The sequence below is a fragment of the Panulirus ornatus genome, chromosome 52 (genome assembly GCF_036320965.1).
Source record: "Panulirus ornatus isolate Po-2019 chromosome 52, ASM3632096v1, whole genome shotgun sequence".
Classification (NCBI taxonomy): Eukaryota; Metazoa; Arthropoda; class Malacostraca; order Decapoda; family Palinuridae; genus Panulirus; species Panulirus ornatus.
The window spans coordinates 12,387,332-12,399,756 of NC_092275.1; the positions used below are offsets into that span (position 1 = coordinate 12,387,332).

The 12,425-nt window shown below is 40.7% G+C and overlaps 1 protein-coding gene across 1 annotated transcript in view; it reads left to right on the top strand.

Moving 5' to 3' along the window:
- LOC139765067 (tetratricopeptide repeat protein 21B-like) overlaps window positions 1-12,425 on the top strand; it is a 171,045-nt gene that overhangs the window by 124,522 nt on the left and 34,098 nt on the right. The window contains exon 19 of the mRNA XM_071692184.1: window positions 3,841-3,977. Within this exon, the coding sequence (XP_071548285.1) occupies window positions 3,841-3,977 (137 nt within the window). The remainder of the gene's footprint in view (window positions 1-3,840; window positions 3,978-12,425) is intronic.

Below are 12,425 nucleotides of genomic sequence, written 5' to 3' on the forward strand. Positions count from 1 at the left end.
GTGTCTAAATGTGTGTGGATGTAACCAAGATGAGAAAAAAGGAGAGATAGGTAGTATGTTTCAGGAAAGGAACCTGGATGTTTTAGCTCTGAGTGAAACGAAGCTCAAGAGTAAAGGGGAAGAGTGGTTTGGGAATGTCTTGGTTGTAAAGTCAGGGGTTAGTGAGAGGACAAGAGCAAGGGAAGGAGTAGCACTAGTCCTGAAACAGGAGTGGTGGGAGTATGTGATAGAGTGTAAGAAAGTAAACTCTAGATTGATATGGATAAAACTGAAAGTGGATGGAGAGAGATGGGTGATTATTGGTGCATTTGCACCTGGGCATGAGAAGATCATGAGAGGCAAGTGTTTTGGGAGCAGCTAAATGAGTGTTAGTAGTTTTGATGCATGAGACCGGGTTATAGTGATGGGTGATTTGAATGCAAAGGTGAGTAATGTGGCAGTTGAGGGAATAATTGGTATACATGGGGTGTTCAGTGTTGTAAATGGAAATGGTGAAGAGCTTGTAGATTTATGTGCTGAAAAAGGACTGGTTTTTGGGAATACCTGGTTTAAAAAGAGATATACATAATATACATATGTAAGTAGGAGAAATGGCCAGAGAGTGTTATTGGGTTACGTGTTAATTGATAGGCGTGTGAAAGAGAGACTTTTGGATGTTAATGTGCTGAGAGGTGCAAATGGAGGGATGTCTGATCATTATCTTGTGGAGGCGAAGGTGAAGATTTGTAGAGGTTTTCAGAAAAGAAGAGAGAATGTTGGGGTGAAGAGAGTGGTCAGAGTAAGTGAGCTTGGGAAGGAGACTTGTGTGAGGAAGCACCAGGAGAGACTGAGTACAGAATGGAAAAAGGTGAGAGCAAATGACGTATGGGGAGTGGGGGAGGAATGGGATGTATTTAGGGAAGCAGAGATGGCTTGCGCAAAAGGTACTTGTGGCATGAAAAGCGTGGGAGGTGGGTAGATTAGAAAGGGTAGTGAGTGGTGGGATGATGAAGTAAGATTATTAGTGAAAGAGAAGAGAGAGGCATTTGGACGATATTTGCAAGGAAAAAATGCAAATGAGTGGGAGATGTATAAAAGAAAGAGGCATGAGGTCAAGAGAAAGGTGCAAGAGGTGAAAAAGAGGGCAAATGAGAGTTGGGGTGAGAGAGTATCATTAAATTTTAGGGAGAATAAAAAGATGTTTTGGAAGGAGGTAAATAAAGTGCATAAGACGAGGGAGCAAATGGGAACTTCATTGAAGGGGGCTAATGGGGAGGTGATAACAAGTAGTGGTGATGTGAGAAGGAGATGGAGTGAGTATTTTGAAGGTTTGTTGAATGTGTTCGATGATAGAGTGGCACATATACGGTGTTTTGGTCGAGGTGGTGTGCAAAGTGAGAGGGTTAGGGAAAATGATTTGGTAAACAGAGAAGAGGTAGTAAAAGCTTTACGGAAGATGAAAGCCGGCAAGGCAGCGAGTTTGGATGGTATTGCAGTGGAATTTATTAAAAAAGGGGGTGACTGTGTTGTTGACTGGTTGGTAAGGTTATTTTATGTATGTATGATTCATGGTGAGGTGCCTGAGGATTGGCGGAATGCTTGCATAGTGCCATTGTACAAAGGCAAAGGGGACAAAGGTGACTGCTCAAATTACAGAGGTATAAGTTTGTTGAGTATTCATGGTAAATTATATGGGAGGGTATTGATTGAGAGGGTGAAGGCATGTACAGAGCATCAGATTGGGGACGAGCAGTGTGGTTTCAGAAGTGGTAGAGGATGTGTGGTTTCAGAAGTGGTAGAGGATGTGTGGATCAGGTGTTTGCTTTGAAGAATGTATGTGAGAAATACTTAGAAAAGCAAATGGACTTGTATGTAGCATTTATGGATCTGGAGAAGGCTTATGATTGAGTTGATAGAGATGCTCTGTGGAAGGTATTAAGAATATATGGTGTGGGAGGCAAGTTGTTAGAAGCAGTGAAAAGTTTTTATCGAGGATGTAAGGCATGTGTACGTGTAGGAAGAGAGGAAAGTGATTGGTTCTCAGTGAATGTAGGTTTGCGGCAGGGGTGTGTGATGTCTCCATGGTTGTTTAATTTGTTTATGGATGGGGTTGTTAGGGAGGTGAATGCAAGAGTTTTGGAAAGAGGGGCAAGTATGCAGTCTGTTGTGGATGAGAGAGCTTGGGAAGTGAGTCAGTTGTTGTTCGCTGATGATACAGCGCTGGTAGCTGATTCATGTGAGAAACTGCAGAAGTTGGTGACTGAGTTTGGTAAAGTGTGTGAAAGAAGAAAGTTAAGAGTGAATGTGAATAAGAGCAAGGTTATTAGGTACAGTAAGGCTGAGGGTCAAGTCAATTGGGAGGTGAGTTTGAATGGAGAAAAACTGGAGGAAGTGAAGTGTTTTAGATATCTGGGAGTGGATCTGGCAGCGGATGGAACCATGGAAGCAGAAGTGAATCATAGTGTGAGGGAGGGGGCGAAAATTCTGGGAGCCTTGAAGAATGTTTGGAAGTCGAGAACATTATCTCAGAAAGCAAAAATGGATATGTTTGAAGGAATAGTGGTTCCAACAATGTTGTATGGTTGCGAGGCATGGGTTATGGATAGAGTTGTGCGCAGGAGGGTGGATGTGCTGGAAATGAGATGTTTGAGGACAATATGTGGTGTGAGGTGGTTTGATCAAGTAAGTAATGTAAGGGTTAGAGAGATGTGTGGAAATAAAAAGAGGGTGGTTGAGAGAGCAGAAGAGGGTGTTTTGAAATGGTTTGGTCACATGGAGAGAAAGAGTGAGGAAAGATTGACCAAGAGGTTATATGTGTCAGAGGTGGAGGGAATGAGGAGAAGTGGGAGACCAAATTGGAGGTGGAAAGATGGAGTGAAAAAGATTTTGAGTGATCGGGGCCTGAACATGCAGGAGGGTGAAAGGCATGCAAGGAATAGAGTGAATTGGAACGATGTTGTATACATGTATATATATATGTATATGTCTGTGTGTGTATATATATGTGTACATTGAGATGTATAGGTATGTATATTTGCATGTGTGGACGTGTATGTATATACATGTGTATGTGGGTGGGTTAGGCCATTCTTTCGTCTGTTTCCTTGCACTACCTCGCTAATGCGAGAGACAGCGACAAAGCAAAATAAATAGATAATGAAATATAAAATAGATGATATAAAATCATTCTAGTTACACTATTTCATTGTTCTTGTCAACCTAGATCCATGTACACATCAGAAGAATCAAAGCTTAGATCAGATCAGATCAACACTAAACATTTGCTAGTTAGATGCTTTCCCAAATTATATGTTTCAAATCTATATCTGGTCTATAAGCTGCTGACAAGCTAGACAGCCAATACTGGAGCTACAGAGGTGGTAGATGTTTTTGGAGCAGAAATTTAGATGAAAGCACGTGATGGCAGTTTAGAGGATCAGTTTCTAACAGGTTGGAACAAGTATGATGATTTAGTTATTTTAGAATTTCACTGTTTTTCAATGTTACTTTATTTTCTCAAATTTCCATTTAATAGGGTTTAACCAACTGCTGAATGGACAGATGAAAGGGCATGATTTATGACTTGACACTTCCTAAAGCAGAAAACCTCTTCTCTGGGCAAAGAAGGTTTCCTCTGGCTCTCATTAAAGTATATATTTACTGCTACTGATTTACATGTACTTAGCAGTTCAATTGAAAACTCACTTAGTTTTTCGTGTTTTTCTTTCTTGAACATCTTTAGCCTTGCAGTTTCTAAGTTTCCCTACATATTTACAGCTTATTAGTACTCATACTAGAACATTAACTAGTCCCTCTGTATTTAGCCATTTGTTGTTCATTATGTATTTTAACCTTTTCTAGGTACATGAACGAGCTGGTAATTATGAACAAGCACTCTCCACCCTTAGTAAAGGAAAAGATGTTCAAGTTAGAGTACTGAAGAGGGCGCAGGTGGAGTTGCCAGATACCGTTCCAGAACAGAGACAGTTGGCTGGAAAGTGAGATGTTTAGACATTTGTTATCCATGAAATAGTTTTTCATTGTCCTGAAAGTATGCTAAAGTTTATAAAGTACACACTACTATATTTCATGCAGTTTTTTCTTGCTTTTATATTATTATAATCCTTATTCATCCTTAACTGAGCCTTAGATGTACTGAAGGAAGTAGTCTTTATTTCTCAGTAATACTGCACACAGATTACTCTTAGTTGCCAACTTTAAGTTGAAAAGCTCACCCATACCCTTTCACCATCTAGCACTAGGTTTTGCATGGTCCTGTAACCAACATATATTCAGCATTTACCTTCAGAGACTGTTTAAACACAGCAACATTATTCTAGGAGTTGCAGTCTTTGAGATATTATAACTGAAACAATCACTTGAGAGAGAGAACTCTGATTCCTGTTTAAGACTTTTAAAAAGCTGATGTAAACATGCTTACATATTTGTCTTTCAAGCTATCATTTGTAATGGACCAAATTCTTAACTTCCTGACCACAACCAAGTCCCATAGACCTTTCTATGGTTTCCTCCAGCTGCTGCACGTGCCCTGGTTCAGTCTGTTGACAGCAGGTTGATCCCTTTATACCATATTGTTCCAGGTCACTCTTTCCTGGGCATGCCTTTTGCCCTCCTTCATGTTAAAAGGAAGTTTAACAAAGGATGAGATAAACAGTTTATACCCAAGGAGAAAAAGTATGATGGAAGCCAGGACAGAGTAAGAGAGAATGTGTATGCGTGGAAGAATGTGAAATGTGCTTGGAATAATAATCTGGAGATTCATTGAGGCCTTTCATGCAATACATTAGGAAATCTGTAAAAAGTTTTATTTGTTATTTTATTATACTTTGACACTGTCTCCCGCGTTAGCAAGGTAACGCAAGGAAACAGACAAAAGAATGGCCCAACCCAGCCACATGCACATGTATGTACATAAAACGCCCACACATTCACATATACATACCTATACATTTCATTGTTATCCCTGGGGATAGGGAAGAAAGAATACTTCCCACGCATTCCTCATATGTTGTAGAAGGCAACTGAAGGAGATGGGAGCGGGGGCCTCGAAACCCTCCCCCCTTGTAATTTAACTTTCTAAACAGGGAAACAGAAGGAGTCACGCAGAGAGTGCTCATCCTCCTCGAAGGCTCAGATTGGGATGTCTAAATATGTGTGGATGTAACCAAGATGAGAAAAAAGGAGAGATAGTATGTTTGAGGAAAGGAAGCTGGATGATTTGGCTCTGAGTGTAACGAAGCTCAAGGGTTAAGGGGAAGAGTGGCTTGGGAGTGTTTTGGGAGTAAAGTCAGAGGTTGGTGAGAGGCCAAGAGCAAGGGAAGGAGTAGCACTACTCCTGAAACAGGAGTGGTGGGGGTATGTGATAGAGTGTAAGAGAGGAAACTCTAGATTGATATGGGTAAAACTGAAAGTGTATGGAGAGAGAAGGGTGATTATTGGTGCTTATGCATCTGGGCATGAGAAGAAAGATCATGAGAGGCAAGTGTTTTGGAAGCAGCTGAGTGAGTGTGTTAGTAGTTTTGATGCACGAGACTGGGTTATAGTGATGGGTGATTTCAATGCAAAGGTGAGTAATGTGGCAGTTGAGGGAATAATTGGTGTACATAGAGTGTTCATTGTTGTAAATGGAAATGGTGAAGAGCTTGTAGATTTATGTGCTGAAAAAGGACTGGTGATTGGGAATACCTGGTTTAAAAAGAGAGATGTACATATGTATGTAAGTAGGAGAGATGGCCAGAGCGTTATTGGATTACATGTTAATTGATAGGCGTGCGAAAGAGTGACTTTGGATGTTAATGTGCTGGGAGGTGCAACTGGAAGGATGTCTGATCATCATCTTGTGGAGGCGAAGGTGAAGATTTGTAGAGGTTTTCAGAAAAAAAGAAAGAATGTTGGGGTGAAGAGAGTGGTGAGAGTAAGTGAGCTTGGGAAGGAGACTTGTGTGAGGAAGTACCAGGAGAGACTAAGTGCAGAATGGAAAAAGGTGAGAGCCAAGGATGTAAGGGGAGTGGGGGAGGAATGGGATGTATTTAGGGAAGCAGTGATGGCTTGCGCCAAATATGCTTGTGGCATGAGAAGCGTGGGAGGAGGGCAGATTAGAAAGGGTAGTGAGTGGTGGGATGAAAAAGTAAGATTATTAGTGAAAGAGAAGAGAGAGGTATTTGGACGAGTTTTGCAGGGAAATAGTGGAAAAAACTGGGACATGTATAAGAGGAAAGAGGCAGGAGGTCAAGAGAAAGGTGCAAGAGGTGAAAAAGAGGGCAAATGAGAGTTGGGGTGAGAGAGTATCATTAGATTTTAGGGAGAATAAAAAGATGTTTTGGAAGGAGGTAAATAAAGTGCATAAGACAAGAGAACAAATGGGAACATCGGTGGAGGGGGCTAATGGGGAGGTAATAACAAGTAGTGGTGATGTGAGAAGGAGGTGGAGTGAGTATTTTGAAGAGTTGTTGAATGTGTTAGCTAATAGAGAAGCAGATATAAGGTATTTTGGTTGAGGTGGTGTATGAAGTGAGAGGGTTAGGAAGAATGATTTGGTATACAGAGAAGAGGTAGTAATAGCTTTGAGGAAGATGAAAGCCAGCAAGGCAGCGGGTTTGGATGATATTGCAGTGGACTTTATTAAAAAAGGGGGTGACTGTGTTGTTGACTGGTTGTTAAGCATATTTAATGTATGTATGACTCATGGTGAGATGCTTGAAGATTGGTGGAATGCTTGCATAGTGCCATTGTACAAAGGCAAAGGGGATAAAGGTGAGTGCTCAAATTAGAGAGGTATAAGTTTTTTGAGTATTCATGGGAAATTATATTGAAGGGTATTGTTTGAGAGGGTGAAAGCATGTACAGAGCATCAGATTGGGGAAGAGCAGTGTGGTTTCAGAAGTGGTAGAGGATGTGTGGATCAGGTGTTTGCTTTGAAAAATGCATGTGAGAAATACTTAGAAAAGTAAATGGATTTGTATGTAGCATTTATGGATCTGGAGAAGGCATATGATAGAGTTGATAGAGATGCTCTGTGGAAGGTATTAAGAATACATGGTGTAGGAGATGAGTTGCTTGAAGCTGTGAAAAGTTTTTATCGAAGATGTAAGGCTTGTGTACAAGTCGGAAGAAAGTTATTGGTTCTCACTGAATGTCGGTTTGCAGCAAGGGTGCGTGATGTCTCCTTGGTTGTTCATTTTGTTTATATATGGAGTTGTTAGGGATCTGAATGCAAGTTTTGGAGAGAGGGGCAAGAATGCAGTCTGTTGTGGGTGAGAGGTCTTGGGAAGTGAGTCAGTTGTTGTTTGCTGATGATACAGCACTGGTTGCTGATTCAGGTGAGAAACTGCAGAAGCTGGTGACTGAGTTTGGTAAAGTGTGTGAAAGAAGAAATAATTGAATGTGGATAAGAGCAATGTTATTAGGTACAGTAGGGTTGAGGGACAAGTCAGTTAGGAGGTAAGTTTGAATGGAGCAAAACTGGAGGAAGTGAAGTGTTTTAGATATCTGGGAGTGGATTTGGCAGCGGATGGAACCACAGAAGCGGAAGTGAATCATTGGGTGGGGGAGGGGGCGAAAGTACTGGGAGCGTTGAAGAATGTGTGGAAGACGATAACATTATCTCGGAAAGCAAAAATGTTATATGGTTGCGAGGCGTGGGCTATAGATAGAGTTGTGCGGAGGAGGGTGGATGTACTGGAAATGAGATGTTTGAGGACAATATGTGGTGTGAAGTGGTTTGATCAAGTAAGTAATGTAAGGGTTAGAGAGATGTGTGGAAATAAAAAGAGGGTGGTTGAGAGAGCAGAAGAGGGTGTTTTGAAATGGTTTGGTCACATGGAGAGAAAGAGTGAGGAAAGATTGACCAAGAGGTTATATGTGTCAGAGGTGGAGGGAATGAGGAGAAGTGGGAGACCAAATTGGAGGTGGAAAGATGAGTGAAAAAGATTTTGAGTGATCGGGGCCTGAACATGCAGGAGGGTGAAAGGCATGCAAGGAATAGAGTGAATTGGAACGATGTGGTATACATGTATATATATATGTATATGTCTGTGTGTGTATATATATGTGTACATTGAGATGTATAGGTATGTATATTTGCATGTGTGGACGTGTATGTATATACATGTGTATGTGGGTGGGTTAGGCCATTCTTTCGTCTGTTTCCTTGCACTACCTCGCTAATGCGAGAGACAGCGACAAAGCAAAATAAATAGATAATGAAATATAAAATAGATGATATAAAATCATTCTAGTTACACTATTTCATTGTTCTTGTCAACCTAGATCCATGTACACATCAGAAGAATCAAAGCTTAGATCAGATCAGATCAACACTAAACATTTGCTAGTTAGATGCTTTCCCAAATTATATGTTTCAAATCTATATCTGGTCTATAAGCTGCTGACAAGCTAGACAGCCAATACTGGAGCTACAGAGGTGGTAGATGTTTTTGGAGCAGAAATTTAGATGAAAGCACGTGATGGCAGTTTAGAGGATCAGTTTCTAACAGGTTGGAACAAGTATGATGATTTAGTTATTTTAGAATTTCACTGTTTTTCAATGTTACTTTATTTTCTCAAATTTCCATTTAATAGGGTTTAACCAACTGCTGAATGGACAGATGAAAGGGCATGATTTATGACTTGACACTTCCTAAAGCAGAAAACCTCTTCTCTGGGCAAAGAAGGTTTCCTCTGGCTCTCATTAAAGTATATATTTACTGCTACTGATTTACATGTACTTAGCAGTTCAATTGAAAACTCACTTAGTTTTTCGTGTTTTTCTTTCTTGAACATCTTTAGCCTTGCAGTTTCTAAGTTTCCCTACATATTTACAGCTTATTAGTACTCATACTAGAACATTAACTAGTCCATCTGTATTTAGCCATTTGTTGTTCATTATGTATTTTAACCTTTTCTAGGTACATGAACGAGCTGGTAATTATGAACAAGCACTCTCCACCCTTAGTAAAGGAAAAGATGTTCAAGTTAGAGTACTGAAGAGGGCGCAGGTGGAGTTGCCAGATACCGTTCCAGAACAGAGACAGTTGGCTGGAAAGTGAGATGTTTAGACATTTGTTATCCATGAAATAGTTTTTCATTGTCCTGAAAGTATGCTAAAGTTTATAAAGTACACACTACTATATTTCATGCAGTTTTTTCTTGCTTTTATATTATTATAATCCTTATTCATCCTTAACTGAGCCTTAGATGTACTGAAGGAAGTAGTCTTTATTTCTCAGTAATACTGCACACAGATTACTCTTAGTTGCCAACTTTAAGTTGAAAAGCTCACCCATACCCTTTCACCATCTAGCACTAGGTTTTGCATGGTCCTGTAACCAACATATATTCAGCATTTACCTTCAGAGACTGTTTAAACACAGCAACATTATTCTAGGAGTTGCAGTCTTTGAGATATTATAACTGAAACAATCACTTGAGAGAGAGAACTCTGATTCCTGTTTAAGACTTTTAAAAAGCTGATGTAAACATGCTTACATATTTGTCTTTCAAGCTATCATTTGTAATGGACCAAATTCTTAACTTCCTGACCACAACCAAGTCCCATAGACCTTTCTATGGTTTCCTCCAGCTGCTGCACGTGCCCTGGTTCAGTCTGTTGACAGCAGGTTGATCCCTTTATACCATATTGTTCCAGGTCACTCTTTCCTGGGCATGCCTTTTGCCCTCCTTCATGTTAAAAGGAAGTTTAACAAAGGATGAGATAAACAGTTTATACCCAAGGAGAAAAAGTATGATGGAAGCCAGGACAGAGTAAGAGAGAATGTGTATGCGTGGAAGAATGTGAAATGTGCTTGGAATAATAATCTGGAGATTCATTAAGGCCTTTCATGCAATACATTAGGAAATCTGTAAAAAGTTTTATTTGTTATTTTATTATACTTTGACACTGTCTCCCGCGTTAGCAAGGTAACGCAAGGAAACAGACAAAAGAATGGCCCAACCCAGCCACATGCACATGTATGTACATAAAACGCCCACACATTCACATATACATACCTATACATTTCATTGTTATCCCTGGGGATAGGGAAGAAAGAATACTTCCCACGCATTCCTCATATGTTGTAGAAGGCAACTGAAGGAGATGGGAGCGGGGGCCTCGAAACCCTCCCCCCTTGTAATTTAACTTTCTAAACAGGGAAACAGAAGGAGTCACGCAGAGAGTGCTCATCCTCCTCGAAGGCTCAGATTGGGATGTCTAAATATGTGTGGATGTAACTAAGATGAGAAAAAAGGAGAGATAGTATGTTTGAGGAAAGGAAGCTGGATGATTTGGCTCTGAGTGTAACAAAGCTCAAGGGTTAAGGGGAAGAGTGGCTTGGGAGTGTTTTGGGAGTAAAGTCAGAGGTTGGTGAGAGGCCAAGAGCAAGGGAAGGAGTAGCACTACTCCTGAAACAGGAGTGGTGGGGGTATGTGATAGAGTGTAAGAGAGGAAACTCTAGATTGATATGGGTAAAACTGAAAGTGTATGGAGAGAGAAGGGTGATTATTGGTGCTTATGCATCTGGGCATGAGAAGAAAGATCATGAGAGGCAAGTGTTTTGGAAGCAGCTGAGTGAGTGTGTTAGTAGTTTTGATGCACGAGACTGGGTTATAGTGATGGGTGATTTCAATGCAAAGGTGAGTAATGTGGCAGTTGAGGGAATAATTGGTGTACATAGAGTGTTCATTGTTGTAAATGGAAATGGTGAAGAGCTTGTAGATTTATGTGCTGAAAAAGGACTGGTGATTGGGAATACCTGGTTTAAAAAGAGAGATGTACATATGTATGTAAGTAGGAGAGATGGCCAGAGCGTTATTGGATTACATGTTAATTGATAGGCGTGCGAAAGAGTGACTTTGGATGTTAATGTGCTGGGAGGTGCAACTGGAAGGATGTCTGATCATCATCTTGTGGAGGCGAAGGTGAAGATTTGTAGAGGTTTTCAGAAAAAAAGAAAGAATGTTGGGGTGAAGAGAGTGGTGAGAGTAAGTGAGCTTGGGAAGGAGACTTGTGTGAGGAAGTACCAGGAGAGACTAAGTGCAGAATGGAAAAAGGTGAGAGCCAAGGATGTAAGGGGAGTGGGGGAGGAATGGGATGTATTTAGGGAAGCAGTGATGGCTTGCGCCAAATATGCTTGTGGCATGAGAAGCGTGGGAGGAGGGCAGATTAGAAAGGGTAGTGAGTGGTGGGATGAAAAAGTAAGATTATTAGTGAAAGAGAAGAGAGAGGTATTTGGACGAGTTTTGCAGGGAAATAGTGGAAAAAACTGGGACATGTATAAGAGGAAAGAGGCAGGAGGTCAAGAGAAAGGTGCAAGAGGTGAAAAAGAGGGCAAATGAGAGTTGGGGTGAGAGAGTATCATTAGATTTTAGGGAGAATAAAAAGATGTTTTGGAAGGAGGTAAATAAAGTGCATAAGACAAGAGAACAAATGGGAACATCGGTGGAGGGGGCTAATGGGGAGGTAATAACAAGTAGTGGTGATGTGAGAAGGAGGTGGAGTGAGTATTTTGAAGAGTTGTTGAATGTGTTAGCTAATAGAGAAGCAGATATAAGGTATTTTGGTTGAGGTGGTGTATGAAGTGAGAGGGTTAGGAAGAATGATTTGGTATACAGAGAAGAGGTAGTAATAGCTTTGTGGAAGATGAAAGCCAGCAAGGCAGCGGGTTTGGATGATATTGCAGTGGACTTTATTAAAAAAGGGGGTGACTGTGTTGTTGACTGGTTGTTAAGCATATTTAATGTATGTATGACTCATGGTGAGATGCTTGAAGATTGGTGGAATGCTTGCATAGTGCCATTGTACAAAGGCAAAGGGGATAAAGGTGAGTGCTCAAATTAGAGAGGTATAAGTTTTTTGAGTATTCATGGGAAATTATATTGAAGGGTATTGTTTGAGAGGGTGAAAGCATGTACAGAGCATCAGATTGGGGAAGAGCAGTGTGGTTTCAGAAGTGGTAGAGGATGTGTGGATCAGGTGTTTGCTTTGAAAAATGCATGTGAGAAATACTTAGAAAAGTAAATGGATTTGTATGTAGCATTTATGGATCTGGAGAAGGCATATGATAGAGTTGATAGAGATGCTCTGTGGAAGGTATTAAGAATACATGGTGTAGGAGATGAGTTGCTTGAAGCTGTGAAAAGTTTTTATCGAAGATGTAAGGCTTGTGTACAAGTCGGAAGAAAGTTATTGGTTCTCACTGAATGTCGGTTTGCAGCAAGGGTGCGTGATGTCTCCTTGGTTGTTCATTTTGTTTATATATGGAGTTGTTAGGGATCTGAATGCAAGTTTTGGAGAGAGGGGCAAGAATGCAGTCTGTTGTGGGTGAGAGGCCTTGGGAAGTGAGTCAGTTGTTGTTTGCTGATGATACAGCACTGGTTGCTGATTCAGGTGAGAAACTGCAGAAGCTGGTGACTGAGTTTGGTAAAGT